Below are 12,638 nucleotides of genomic sequence, written 5' to 3'. Positions count from 1 at the left end.
CAGTGTCTGTCATGAGAATCCCCTTCAGATTTAGCCCTGATATGAGCTGCAGAAGAGTTGTATTGTCCTGTCAGTAATACCGTCTCTCCTGTAGATTCACAGCACATACCTAGAGAGCAACTGGCCTATACGGGTGAGTGGGGGGGGGGGGGTGTCGGTCTTTCTGTCGGGGTAAGGGTGGTTGTGTGTGTGTGTCTCTGTGTGTGTGTCTCTGTGGGTGTGTGTGTGTCTCTGTGTGATTGTGTGTGTGTGTCTCTGTGTGATTGTGTGTGTGTGTCTCTGTGTGATTGTGTGTGTGTGTCTCTGTGTGTTTGTGTGTGTGTCTCTGTGTGTTTGTGTGTGTGTCTCTGTGTGTTTGTGTGTGTGTCTCTGTGTGTTTGTGTGTGTGTGTCTCTGTGTGTTTGTGTGTGTGTCTCTGTGTGTTTGTGTGTCTCTGTGTGTTTGTGTGTGTCTCTGTGTGTGTGTCTCTGTGGGTGTGTGTGTCACTGTGGGTGTGTGTGTCACTGGGTGAGTGAGTGTGTCTCTGTGGGTGAGTGAGTGTGTCTCTGTGGGTGAGTGAGTGTGTCACTGTGGGTGAGTGAGTGTGTCTCTGTGGGTGAGTGAGTGTGTCTCTGTGGGTGAGTGAGTGTGTCTCTGTGGGTGAGTGAGTGTGTCTCTGTGGGTGAGTGAGTGTGTCTCTGTGGGTGAGTGAGTGTGTCTCTGTGGGTGAGTGAGTGTGTCTCTGTGGGTGAGTGAGTGTGTCTCTGTGTGTGAGTGAGTGTGTCTCTGTGTGTGTGTGAGTGTGTCTCTGTGTGTGTCTCTGTGTGTCTCTGTGTGTCTCTGTGTGATTGTGTGTGTGAGTGTGTCTCTGTGTGTGTGTCTCTGTGTGTGTGTGTGTGTGTCTCTGTCTCTGTGTCTCTGTCTCTGTGTGTGTGTCTCTGTGTCTGTGTGTGTGTGTCTCTGTGTGTGTGTGTCTCTGTGTGTGTGTGTCTCTGTGTGTGTGTGTGTGTGTGTGTGTGTGTGTGTCTCTGTGTGTGTGTGTGTGTGTGTGTGTGTGTGTGTCTCTGTGTGTGTGTCTCTGTGTGTGTGTGAGTGTGTCTCTGTGTGTGTGTGAGCGTGTCTCTGTGTGTGTGTGTGTGTGTCTCTGTGTGTGTGTCTCTGTGTGTGTCTCTGTGTGTGTGTGTGTGAGTGTGTCTCTGTGTGTGTGTCTCTGTGTGTGTGTCTCTGTCTCTGTGTGTGTGTGTGTCTCTGTGTGTGTGTGTGTGTGTCTCTGTGTGTGTGTCTCTGTGTGTGTGTGTGTGTGTGTGTGTGTGAGTGTGTCTCTGTGTGTGTGTGAGTGTGTCTCTGTGGGTGTGTGTGTCTCTGTGGGTGGGTGTGTCACTGGGTGGGTGTGTCACTGTGGGTGGGTGTGTGTGTCACTGTGGGTGAGTGAGTGTGTCACTGTGGGTGAGTGAGTGTGTCACTGTGGGTGAGTGAGTGTGTCACTGTGGGTGAGTGAGTGTGTCACTGTGGGTGAGTGAGTGTGTCACTGTGTGTGAGTGAGTGTGTCTCTGTGTGTGAGTGAGTGTGTCTCTGTGTGTGAGTGAGTGTGTCTCTGTGTGTGAGTGAGTGTGTCTCTGTGTGTGTGTGAGTGTCTCTGTGTGATTGTGTGTGTGAGTGTCTCTGTGTGTGTGTGTGTGTCTCTGTCTCTGTGTGTGTGTCTCTGTGTGTGTGTCTCTGTGTGTGTGTCTCTGTGTGAGTGTCTCTGTGTGAGTGTCTCTGTGTGAGTGTGTGTGTGTCTCTGTGTGTGTGTCTCTGTGTGTGTGTCTCTGTGTGTGTGTCTCTGTGTGTGTGTCTCTGTGTGTGTCTCTGTGTGTGTGTCTCTGTGGTGTGTCTCTGTCTCTGTGTGTGTGTCTCTGTCTCTGTGTGTGTGTCTCTGTGTGTGTGTGTGTCTCTGTGTGTGTGTGTGTCTCTGTGTGTGTGTGTCTCTGTGGGTGTGTGTGTGTGAGTGTCTGTGTGTGTGAGTGTGTGAGTGTGTGTGTGTGAGTGTCTGTGTGTGTGTGAGTGTGTGTGTGAGTGTCTCTGTGTGTGTGAGTGTCTGTGTGTGTGTGTGTGTGTGTGTGAGTGTCTCTGTGTGTGTGTGTGTGAGTGTGTCTCTGTGTGTGAGTGTCTCTGTGTGTGTGTGTGAGTGTCTCTGTGTGTGTGTGTGAGTGTCTCTGTTCTGTGTGTGTGTGTGAGTGTCTCTGTGTGTGTGTGTGAGTGTCTCTGTGTGTGTGTGTGTGAGTGTCTCTGTGTGTGTGTGTGTGAGTGTCTCTGTGTGTGTGTGAGTGTCTCTGTGTGTGTGTGAGTGTCTCTGTGTGTGTGTGTGAGTGTCTCTGTGTGTGTGTGAGTGTCTCTGTGTGTGTGTGTGAGTGTGTGTGTGTGAGTGTCTCTGTGTGTGTGTGTGAGTGTCTCTGTGTGTGTGTGTGAGTGTCTCTGTGTGTGTGTGTGTGTGTCTCTGTGTGTGTGTGTGAGTGTCTCTGTGTGTGTGTGTGTCTCTGTGTGTGTGTGTGTCTCTGTGTGTGTGTGTGTGTGTGTGTGTGTGTCTCTGTGTGAGAGAGTGTGTCTCTGTGTGTGAGAGAGTGTGTCTCTGTGTGTGAGAGAGTGTGTCTCTGTGTGTGTCTCTGTCTCTGTGTGTGTCTGCCTGTGACTGGATGCCTGTCTATCTGTTTCTGTCAGGCTGTGTGTCTCTCTGTGTGTGTGAGAGAGTGTCTCTCTGTGTGTGAGAGAGTGTCTCTCTCTGTGTGTGAGAGAGTGTCTCTCTGTGTGTGTGAGAGAGTGTCTCTCTCTGTGTGTGTGAGAGAGTGTCTCTCTCTGTGTGTGTGAGAGAGTGTCTCTCTCTGTGTGTGTGAGAGAGTGTCTCTCTCTGTGTGTGTGAGAGAGTGTCTCTCTCTGTGTGTGTGAGAGAGTGTCTCTCTCTGTGTGTGTGAGAGAGTGTCTCTGTGTGTGTGAGAGAGTGTCTCTCTCTGTGTGTGAGAGAGTGTCTCTCTCTGTGTGTGAGAGAGTGTCTCTCTCTGTGTGTGTGCCTGTGACTGGATGCCTGTCTGTCAGGCTGTGTGTCGGTCTGTGGGTGTCAGTGGGTGGGTGGGTGTCAGTGGGTGGGTGGGTGGGTGGGTGTGCTCCTGGTAAAGTGATCTTTTGATGTCCTTGTGTGTGTCTAGTTTGCAGCCATAGACACAGCAGGCCAGTGTATAGCTGTAGCAGGGAGACGTGGCTTTGCACATTACTGCATGTCCACCAGGAAATGGAAGCTGTTTGGGAACATCACTCAGGAGCAGAACATGACCGTGACAGGAGGGCTGGTCTGGTGGAACGGCTTTGTTGTTGTTGCCTGTTACAATTTCATCGACCGGCAAGAAGAGGTGAGACAACAGGACACGACCCGACGCAACACGACCCGACGCGACACGACCCGCCGCAACACGACCCGGCGCAACACGACCCGGCACAATACGACACGACATAACTGACAATCCAGCACAATACCTATCTTTGTTCACTACACACTATTCTCATTGTGTTTGGATGAAGTGCGGAGGGGCTGGTCGCGGAGGGGCTTGGTTTACCCCAGCTGATGGATTCAGTTAATGATTGTTTGATTGGATTGACTGATTGAGAGACGAGAAGAACAGCAGTATTGAATGTTTCTCCTGTCTCCCTGGCTAGCTGTGTCTCTACACGGTTGGTAGATCTACACAGTAGATGTAAGGATTGTGTTGTGTCTCCCTGGCTAGCTGCGTCTGTACCTGCGGTCGTCTAACCTGGATAACACCTTCTCCTCCGTCACCAAGCTGCACTCTGACACTCTGCTGCTCAACGTGTTCAGAGACATGATCATCCTCTTCAGAGCAGACTGCACCATCTGCCTCTACAGCATGGAGAGGAGACACGATGGGTAGGGTGGTACACGCATGCTTAGGACAGGCACAGGCACGCACACCCACTCATACTCAACAAGAACTATCTCACGCTCACACACAACATTACTAGCAGACAGGACAGGTACTGAATGTCACCTGACACAGAAGGTCTCAGACAGTAATCAGTAGTGTTGTGAAAAGAACTTTGTGGGGAAAACCCCAAAAATACCTATCACATGATGAGGTGTGTTCTTTCAGCTCATGAAACATGGGACCAGTGTAGATACGGAAAGAGCAATAAAGACACCATTTACACAAATGAGGAAGTAAGATTAACAAGATGTCACAGTAACCTACTACAGTCCAAAAGGAAGTTTCATAACATTGGTTGTGGCCTTAACTGGGGTTAAGCTTTATACAGCTGGCCAATACAGAGAATGCGTGTCTCTCTCTGCAGGCCCAATCCATCAGCCAGTGTTGAGCTGCTTCAGGAGGTGTCCATGTCTCGCTACATTCCTCATCCTGCCCTGGTGGTGTCGGTCACCCTCACCTCCGTACGCACAGAGACCGGCATCACGCTCAAAGCCCCACAGCAGGTACACACACACACGCAGACACACAACCTCATCTCCATACCCCCAGAGACCGGCATCACGCTCAAAGGCCCCACAGCAGGTACACACACACACACACACACACACACACACACACACACACACACACACACACACACACACACGCAGACACACAACCTCATCTCCGTACCCCCAGAGACCGGCATCACGCTCAGAGCATCTTTCTTTTGGTGTTTTTCCAGAGTCAGTAGAAAGGCCTCTTTAGTGTTTTAAGTTTTCATAACTGTGACCTTAATTGCCTACCGTCTGTAAGCTGTTAGTGTCTTAACGACATGGGAAACGGTGTTTAAACCCTTTACAATGAAGATCTGTGAAGTTATTTGGACTTTTACAAATTATCTTTGAAAGACAGAGTCCTGAAAAAGGGATGTTTCTTTTTTTTTCTCCTGAGTTTAGTTTGTACCAAGTCGCTCTGGATAACAGCTAAAAGATGTTAATGTGTTGATGTTTGTGTGTCCCTCTGTGCCCGTGACAGGCCTGTATGGCAGACAGCATCATACTGAACCTGGCAGGCCAGCTCATCATGCTACAGAGAGACCGTTCTGGACCCCAGCTACAGGAGAAGGTTCCGGTCACATCCTCTATCCACCTCCTAGCAGGGTTGGGGTCAATTCCATTTCAATTCAGTCAAGTGTACTTCCTGAGTTGAAATGGAATTGACCCAAAGCCTTCCCCCTAGTATTTGTATTTTCTTATGGATCTCCATTAGTTCCTGCCAGGGCAGCTGCTCCTCTTCCTGGGGTCCAAACACACCAAACAACATATAAAACAGGGAACTATGTTTGTACTGAATGAGCTAAAGATAAAACAGTACATCATATAACATCCCTACACCACCACAACACAACATGTTCAATACCACCATACAACAATATCACCATGTGTTCTAATTGATCTGACATTAGAATGGAATCATTACACCCAGCAACCAGTCACTTCATGATTGATTCATTCATTGGTATCATACACCGTACGTTATATATTGTAGTGTGTGTGAGAGAGAGGTTGTTCTGGTGTTTAACGTTCTCTCTCCCTCCAGCTGCCGTTCTGTCCTCCAGTGGTTCTGGCCCAGTATGTAGAGAATGTGTGGACGACGTGTCGTAGTAACAGGAAGAAGCGCCACCTACTGGAGGCTCTGTGGCTGTCGTGTGGAGAGGCTGGGATGAAGGTATACTGCTATCTGTTTTTACTACTTCTGTTGTGGATTAGTGTGTCTTGTTGTTGTCTGTGAAATGGCCAAATAAATTAACTCAACTAAACCGTTGTCTTTTGTGACTGTTGCTGGCTGTAATGATTTGACAAACCTGTTTCCTTGTCTTATGTTCTGTTATCTGAAGGTGTGGCTCCCCCTGTTCCCTCGTGACCATCGTAAGCCCCACTCCTTCCTGTCCCGTCGCATCATGCTGCCCTTCCACATCAACATCTACCCCCTGGCTGTGCTGTTTGAAGATGCTCTGGTTCTGGGAGCTTCCAACGAGACTGTGGTCTATGACAGCCTGCAGGTAGAGAGGGGTATTTTATTATAATAGGAGCGTCCCCTGGGGCTAGGTGCATCTAATGAGCAGTGATGCCAACTTAGCAATTTTGCTACTTTTCAGACTTCCCTGGCAACCTTTTTTTTGTTTTCCCAAACTGCACCTAGCAACAAATTTAGCTACTTTTACACATGTGTTTGGAACTTTTAGCAACTTTTGAAAAGTGACTCAAACTCTAAAATGCATTTTCCCTCTAAATGACACTAAAACAATTTTCTCTGTCACACACACAGTCACAACACGTTCCTGGCTGCAAAAGTGCATTGTGAGTGACGTCAGCAGCAGGCGCTCAGCTCGTGCACAGGCAGCAGCCAGGCCAGCAACAATTTCAGCAAATTGCAAACCATTGTTTGCAAGGTTAAGAGATAAATAATAGTAGTAGCCTGTGAAGGTTAAATTTGTAGAAAATAAGATTTAAAAAATGTTGTGTTTTTTGTGTCTTTTCTGCAGGGTCCCAGAGAGGGCCGGGAGTCCCTAGAGGGGTTGTTCCCCTACTGCACGGTGGAGAGGACTTCCCAGATCTACCTCCACCACATCCTGAGGCAACTCCTGGTCCGTAACCTGGGGGAGCAGGCCCTTCTCCTGGCCCAGTCCTGCGCAGCACTCCCCTACTTCCCCCACGTCATGGAGCTCATGGTCCACGTGGTGCTGGAGGAGGAGGCCACCTCCCGGGAGCCCATCCCTGACCCGCTGCTACCTACCGTGGCCAAGTTCATCACCGAGTTCCCCCTTTTCCTCCAGGTAACAGAGAGGGAGACGTTGATCAAGTGGTTCATTAAAAAATATATATATATTTCACCTTTATTTAACCAGGTAGGCCAGTTGAGAACAAGTTCTCATTTACAACTGCGACCTGGTCAAGATAAAGCAAAACAGTGTGACACAAACAACAACACAGAGTGAACATGGAGTAAACAAACGTACAGTCAATAATACAATAGAAAAGTGTATATACAGTGTGTGTAAATGTAGTAAGATTAGGGAGGTAAGGCGATAAATAGGCCGTAGTGGCAAAATACAATTACAATTTAGCAATTAAACACTGGAGAGATTAATGTGCAGAAGATTAATGTGCAAGTGGGGATACTGGGGTGCAAAGGAGCAAAAATAAATAAATAAATAATTAACAATATGGGGATGGGCTATGTACAGGTGGGCTATGTACAGGTGGGCTATGTACAGGTGCAGTGATCTGTGAGCTGCTGAATGTTGTTTCCTAGTCTAGGACATTCAAGGTCATGGTAATTACTGATCTTGTGTACAGTAGTCTGACCTGGGCTCATAGTGTTTTATCAGGATCCCCATTAGCATCCTATCCAGTGGTGGAAGAAGTACCCAATCATACTTCAGTAAAAGTTACTCAAGTAAAAGTGGAAGTCACCCAGTAAAAGTATTTGGTTCTAAATATAACAAAAGTAAAAGTATAAATCATTTCTAATTCCTTATATTAAGCAAAGCAGACGGCACCATTTTCTTGTTTGTTTCAATTTACAGATAGCCAGGGGCACACACCAACACTCAGACATTTTATAAAACATGCGTTTGTGTTTAGTGAGCCCGCCAGATCAGAGGCAGTAGGGATGGCCACGGATGTTATCTTGATAAGTGTGTGAATTGGACCATTTTCCTGTCATGCTAAGCATTCAAAATGTAATGAATACGTTTGGGTATCAGGGAAAATGTATGGAGTAAAAAGTACGTAATTTTCTTTAGGAATGTAGTGAAGTAAAAGTTGGCCAAAATATAAATAGTAAAGTACAGATACCCTAAAAAACTACTTAAGTAGTACTTTCAAGTATTTTTACTTAAGTACTTTACATCACTAGTTTTGACCTGGGCTCATAGGGCTCGTAGTATTTTATTAGAATCCCCGTTAGCTACTGGTAAAGCAGCAGCTACTCTGGGCCAATAGGGCTCTGGTTAGAAGTAGTGCACTATATAGTGACTGTGTGTCTAATGTAGCTGCGCCTGTGTGTTTCTGCTCCAGACCATCGTGCACTGCGCCAGGAAGACAGAGTTTGCCCTGTGGAACTACCTGTTTGCTGCCGTGGGCAACCCCAAGGATCTGTTTGAGGAATGTCTGATGGCCCAGGACCTGGACACCGCTGCATCCTATCTCATTATACTACAGGTTAACATACTCCCCCTGTCTCATCCTAATTACCAGAGGCAAACATTTATTTAGAAATGTGACTGGTATTGGGGTTAGGGTTGGAGCCAGGGTTAAGGTTGGAGTCGAGGTTGGAGCCAGGGTTAAGGTTGGAGTCGAGGTTGGGGATAGGGTTAAGGATGGAGCCAGGGTTAAGGTCAGGGATGGAGCCAGGGTTAAGGTCAGGGATGGAGCCAGGGTTAAGGTCAGGGATGGAGCCAGGGTTAAGGTCAGGGATGGAGCCAGGGTTAAGGTCAGGGATGGAGCCAGGGTTAAGGTCAGGGATGGAGCCAGGGTTAAGGTCAGGGATGGAGCCAGGGTTAAGGTCAGGGATGGAGCCAGGGTTAAGGTCAGGGATGGAGCCAGGGTTAAGGTCAGGGATGGAGCCAGGGTTAAGGTCAGGGATGGAGCCAGGGTTAAGGTCAGGGATGGAGCCAGGGTTAAGGTCAGGGATGGAGCCAGGGTTAAGGTCAGGGATGGAGCCAGGGTTAAGGTCAGGGATGGAGCCAGGGTTAAGGTCAGGGATGGAGCCAGGGTTAAGGTTAGGGATGGAGCCAGGGTTAAGGGTCAAGTAGTTAAAAGTCTTCTATTGATAATGTGACTTGTCCTCAGAACATGGAGGTTCCAGCAGTGAGCAGGCAACACGCTACGCTACTCTTCAACACGGCTCTGGAGCAGGGCAAGTGGGACCTCTGTCGTCACATGATCCGATTCCTCAAGGCCATTGGCTCTGGAGAGATGGAGACCCCACCCCCAACACCAACCACTCAGGTACAGGAAGGAACAAATTCATAATCTCTTTCTGTCTTCTACCTCTCGCTACACTTCTCTCTCTTTCGGTGTTTGTCACACATTCTGACATGTTATGTTAGAGCTAAACCTCTTAATGCTTTAGTGTTATCTATGGGGTAATGGTTGAGATGGTCTAAAAACACTGTATAAATTAAAGACTGCTATGAGGCTACTGCCTCCACCTCTGTATAATTGGATATAGATACCCATAACTGGCTATATGGTGCATTTACATTTGTGCAGAAACCCTGCCGTGTCAGAGGCTTACTGGATGAGTTTCCTCGCTGATAATGATCTGTCCTCTCAACAGGAACCCAGTTCCACGGGAGGTTTTGAGTTCTTCAGGAATCGCAGCATCAGTCTGTCTCCGTCAGCTGACAGCATCGCTGCTGGGAAGTTTAACCTACAGAAGACCTTCAGCATGCCCTCTGGGCCCTCTGCTAAGGGGTACGCCACACACACACACACACACACACACACACTTTATTTGACATCTCTCTTTAGTAATCATATGATCCAAAGGTAGCTTTTGTTTGTTGAGTATCTAATGCAGGGGGGTATTAAAAATGTTCAGCCTTGGACTCAAATGAGAAATACGGTGTTTTCCTGGGACACAAGCTTAGGAAAATATGGAACTATACGTAAATATTGGTACATTTCATTGCTGTTATGCCTAAAACAAATGCAATATAGACAAAAACTAATAATGAAATACCCATATAAATATCTATTCATGTTTATTTTACCCATTAAAAACACCATTACATACCTGTCTAGGTTGGTACTGTAGCTGTTAAAATACAATCAATATTTTTTATAATGAACTGATTGACCAAATCACACAAGTTGACGTTTTCAACAAGCATGTCTATTCTGGGCTCAGTTTTTTACAGTGCAACAGTGAAGTCATGCTCAGCATGGAGTCTGTTTCTGTACTTGTTTTTAAAGTATGCCAGAGTTAGGAACCCTGACTCGCAAACTAGATCAGAACATCTACTGCTTTCTCAGTCAGGCAGGAGACCACTTCCTGCTGTAGATGAGCAACCCAGAACTCTTAAAAAAAACTTCAATCAGTTTATTCCAGTTCAGAATTAAACTGATTACTTGTATTTTAACAGCAACAGTTCCAACCTAGACTTGTTTTCAACAATCATTTCTACAGTAAGATGTACAGTAGGCCTGATACCTTATTCTGTACTGAACTATCAGTCACGAGATAGCTTGCTTTGGCTAACGTTAGCTAGCTAGCTATTAGCTGTGTGCAAGGCCAGGGGATTGTTTGAAAGTGAAACTCACATCTACTATGAGAGAGAGTACTCCCTTAATGATGCTTATCACCTGCTAAATTACAACGTCTTGCTAGCTGACTGACTTTTCCACTGTCGAAGCAGTGTTTCCTGAAGCTTTCGGCCCTGTTCTGAAAGAACTCTCTGGGTTTACCGTCATGCTGTGGATTTTTAGTTGTTTTAATTTGTTCGTTTTGAGACTCGTTACTAAGCACTTCCCCGCCAAAACACATTGTTGGTGCTCCTCGTTATTTCACAAAGTTTGTATGAATCCAAGCAAGAAAAACAAATTGTTGTATTTGCGTTTCATGACGATTGAGCTCAGTCAACTTGTGGCCAGCTTGAGTCCATTTGATGACAGCGGTGAGTGATAACGAGTGAGAATGATGACGGCTCATCTGCTGCTGAATGCCACTGCTGCAGCAACACGCGTCTTCCTCCCACTGGCACCGCCGTTCCAAACCGGCACCGCCGTTCCAAACCGGCACCGCCGTTCCAAACCGGCACCGCCGTTCCAAACCGGCACCGCCGTTCCAAACCGGCACCTCTGTTCCAAACCGGCACCTCTGTTCCAAACCGGCACCTCTGTTCCAAACCGGCACCTCTGTTCCAAACCGGCACCTCTGTTCCAAACCGGCACCTCTGTTCCAAACCGGCACCTCTGTTCCAAACCGGCACCTCTGTTCCAAACCGGCACCGCTGTTCCAAACCGGCACCGCTGTTCCAAACCGGCGCCTCTGTTCCAAACGGACGCTGTCAGAAAGGCTGATCTAATGTGTACTGAGAGGGATTGTCCTCTTCCCAATCATTTCTGGGCTCAGTACACTGACCCCACGGAGTTGGTCAGTTCCATTTTTTTTATTCCTGTCGGCTCATTAGAGTTCAATCACTTCCTGGACTGACTGAAAGCTGGATGGAATTGAGCCCAACTCTGGTTAAGCAGTGTATGTACTATAGGCCTTTCTCTTCATAGCTATAACACATCTCTCCCTCCTCCTCTAGGTCTGAGAGGTGGTCTAAGGACAGTGACTGTGCAGAGAACATGTACATAGACATGATGTTGAGGCGTCACGCCCGCCACCTCCTTGAGCACGTCAGACTAAAAGAGCTGGGTTGTTTCTCTGCCCAGCTGGATTTCGAGCTGATTGGCTGGCTGTGCCACGAGCGCACGCGGGTGGCGCGGGTTGATGATTTTGTCATGGCGCTGAAGTGTCTCCACAAGGACTTCCTGTGGCCGTTTCCTGTCACCCCAGCCGGCTCCATCAGCTCGCCTTTCAAGAACGGACACCGCAGGACAGGTGTGCATCAGGGTGTGTGTGTGTGTGTGTGTGTGTGTGTGTGTTGAGGTAATTGGAATACTTCTGAAAGTGTGTGTGACTGCTGGTGCTGCAGGGGCTCTGTCCGTCTGTGTTTGCAATGCATTTTTGTCCTCAGCAATGACTGTCCCCCTCACCCTCTGACTCATTGGGTGTGTTTGATGCAAACTTCGTGACTGAGTGCATTTTTTTCTCAAGTCGTATTTGTTTAGTTAAGTGTTATTTTTATCATTCAATTAAATCTGACCCTGTTTGTTCCTCCCTCCCTCCCTCTAGTGCTGAGCCAGCATCTACTGAAGTCCCAGTCAGCAGACAGCCTGTTGAATAGTGACATGGACACAGCGCCCCCACAGGCCGTAGCACGCAACAGCAACCACACTTGGCTAGACGGGCTGGGGGCTCTTGGACCTACAGAGCCTACAGAGATGGACACTGCCTTGTCCCACGGGGGGCCACAGACACAGGAGGCCTTCCTCTCTCCACTAACCAACAAAAGTAAGTAGTCTTCATGAGAAGATAGGAACAGCTGAGACTCTATTTCACTGAGATGTAGTCAGAGAACTCTCTACCTACCTCTCCCTCTACCAACCTCTCTTTCTCGCTCGATTTCTCTCTCTCGCGCGCTTTACCTCTCTCTACCTCGCTCGCGCTCTACCTCGTTCGACCTCTCTCTCCCTCGCGCTCTACCTCTCTCTCCCTCACGCTCTTAATTCAAGGGGCTTTATTGGCATGGGAAACATAAGTTTACATTGCCAAAGCAAGTGAAGTAGATAATATACAAAAGTGAAAAAAACAAGTTCCAAAAGAATAAAGACATTACAAATGTCATATTATGTATATATACAGTGTTGTAATGATGTGCAAATGGTTAAAGTACAAAAGGGAAAATAAATAAACATAAATATGGGTTGTATTTACAATGGTGTTTGTTCTTCACTGGCTGCCCTTGTGGCAACAGGTCACACATCTTGCTGCTGTGACGTCACACTGGTATTTCACCCAGTAGATATGGGCGTTTATCAAAATCGGGTTTGTTTTCAAATTCTTTGGATCTGTGTAATCTGAGGG

At 47.5% G+C, this 12,638-nt stretch overlaps 1 protein-coding gene across 5 annotated transcripts in view; it reads left to right on the top strand.

Moving 5' to 3' along the window:
* LOC109892333 (RAB6A-GEF complex partner protein 1) overlaps positions 1 to 12,638 on the top strand; it is a 99,662-nt gene that overhangs the window by 72,759 nt on the left and 14,265 nt on the right. For all 5 annotated transcript variants that reach the window (XR_004210184.1, XM_031826207.1, XM_031826206.1 and 2 more), the window contains 13 exons: positions 95 to 133; positions 3,159 to 3,359; positions 3,732 to 3,892; positions 4,315 to 4,453; positions 4,968 to 5,057; positions 5,532 to 5,660; positions 5,830 to 5,994; positions 6,478 to 6,768; positions 8,015 to 8,158; positions 8,789 to 8,947; positions 9,279 to 9,415; positions 11,257 to 11,552; positions 11,847 to 12,065. Coding sequence is in view for 4 of the 5 variants with exons in the window: in XM_031826207.1 (XP_031682067.1) it covers positions 95 to 133; positions 3,159 to 3,359; positions 3,732 to 3,892; positions 4,315 to 4,453; positions 4,968 to 5,057; positions 5,532 to 5,660; positions 5,830 to 5,994; positions 6,478 to 6,768; positions 8,015 to 8,158; positions 8,789 to 8,947; positions 9,279 to 9,415; positions 11,257 to 11,552; positions 11,847 to 12,065 (2,170 nt within the window). In the remaining variant the exon portion in view is untranslated. The remainder of the gene's footprint in view (positions 1 to 94; positions 134 to 3,158; positions 3,360 to 3,731; positions 3,893 to 4,314; positions 4,454 to 4,967; positions 5,058 to 5,531; positions 5,661 to 5,829; positions 5,995 to 6,477; positions 6,769 to 8,014; positions 8,159 to 8,788; positions 8,948 to 9,278; positions 9,416 to 11,256; positions 11,553 to 11,846; positions 12,066 to 12,638) is intronic.

The sequence above is a fragment of the Oncorhynchus kisutch genome, linkage group LG6 (assembly GCF_002021735.2).
Source record: "Oncorhynchus kisutch isolate 150728-3 linkage group LG6, Okis_V2, whole genome shotgun sequence".
Taxonomy (NCBI): Eukaryota; Metazoa; Chordata; class Actinopteri; order Salmoniformes; family Salmonidae; genus Oncorhynchus; species Oncorhynchus kisutch.
This window is presented reverse-complemented; position numbering and strand designations above follow the sequence as displayed.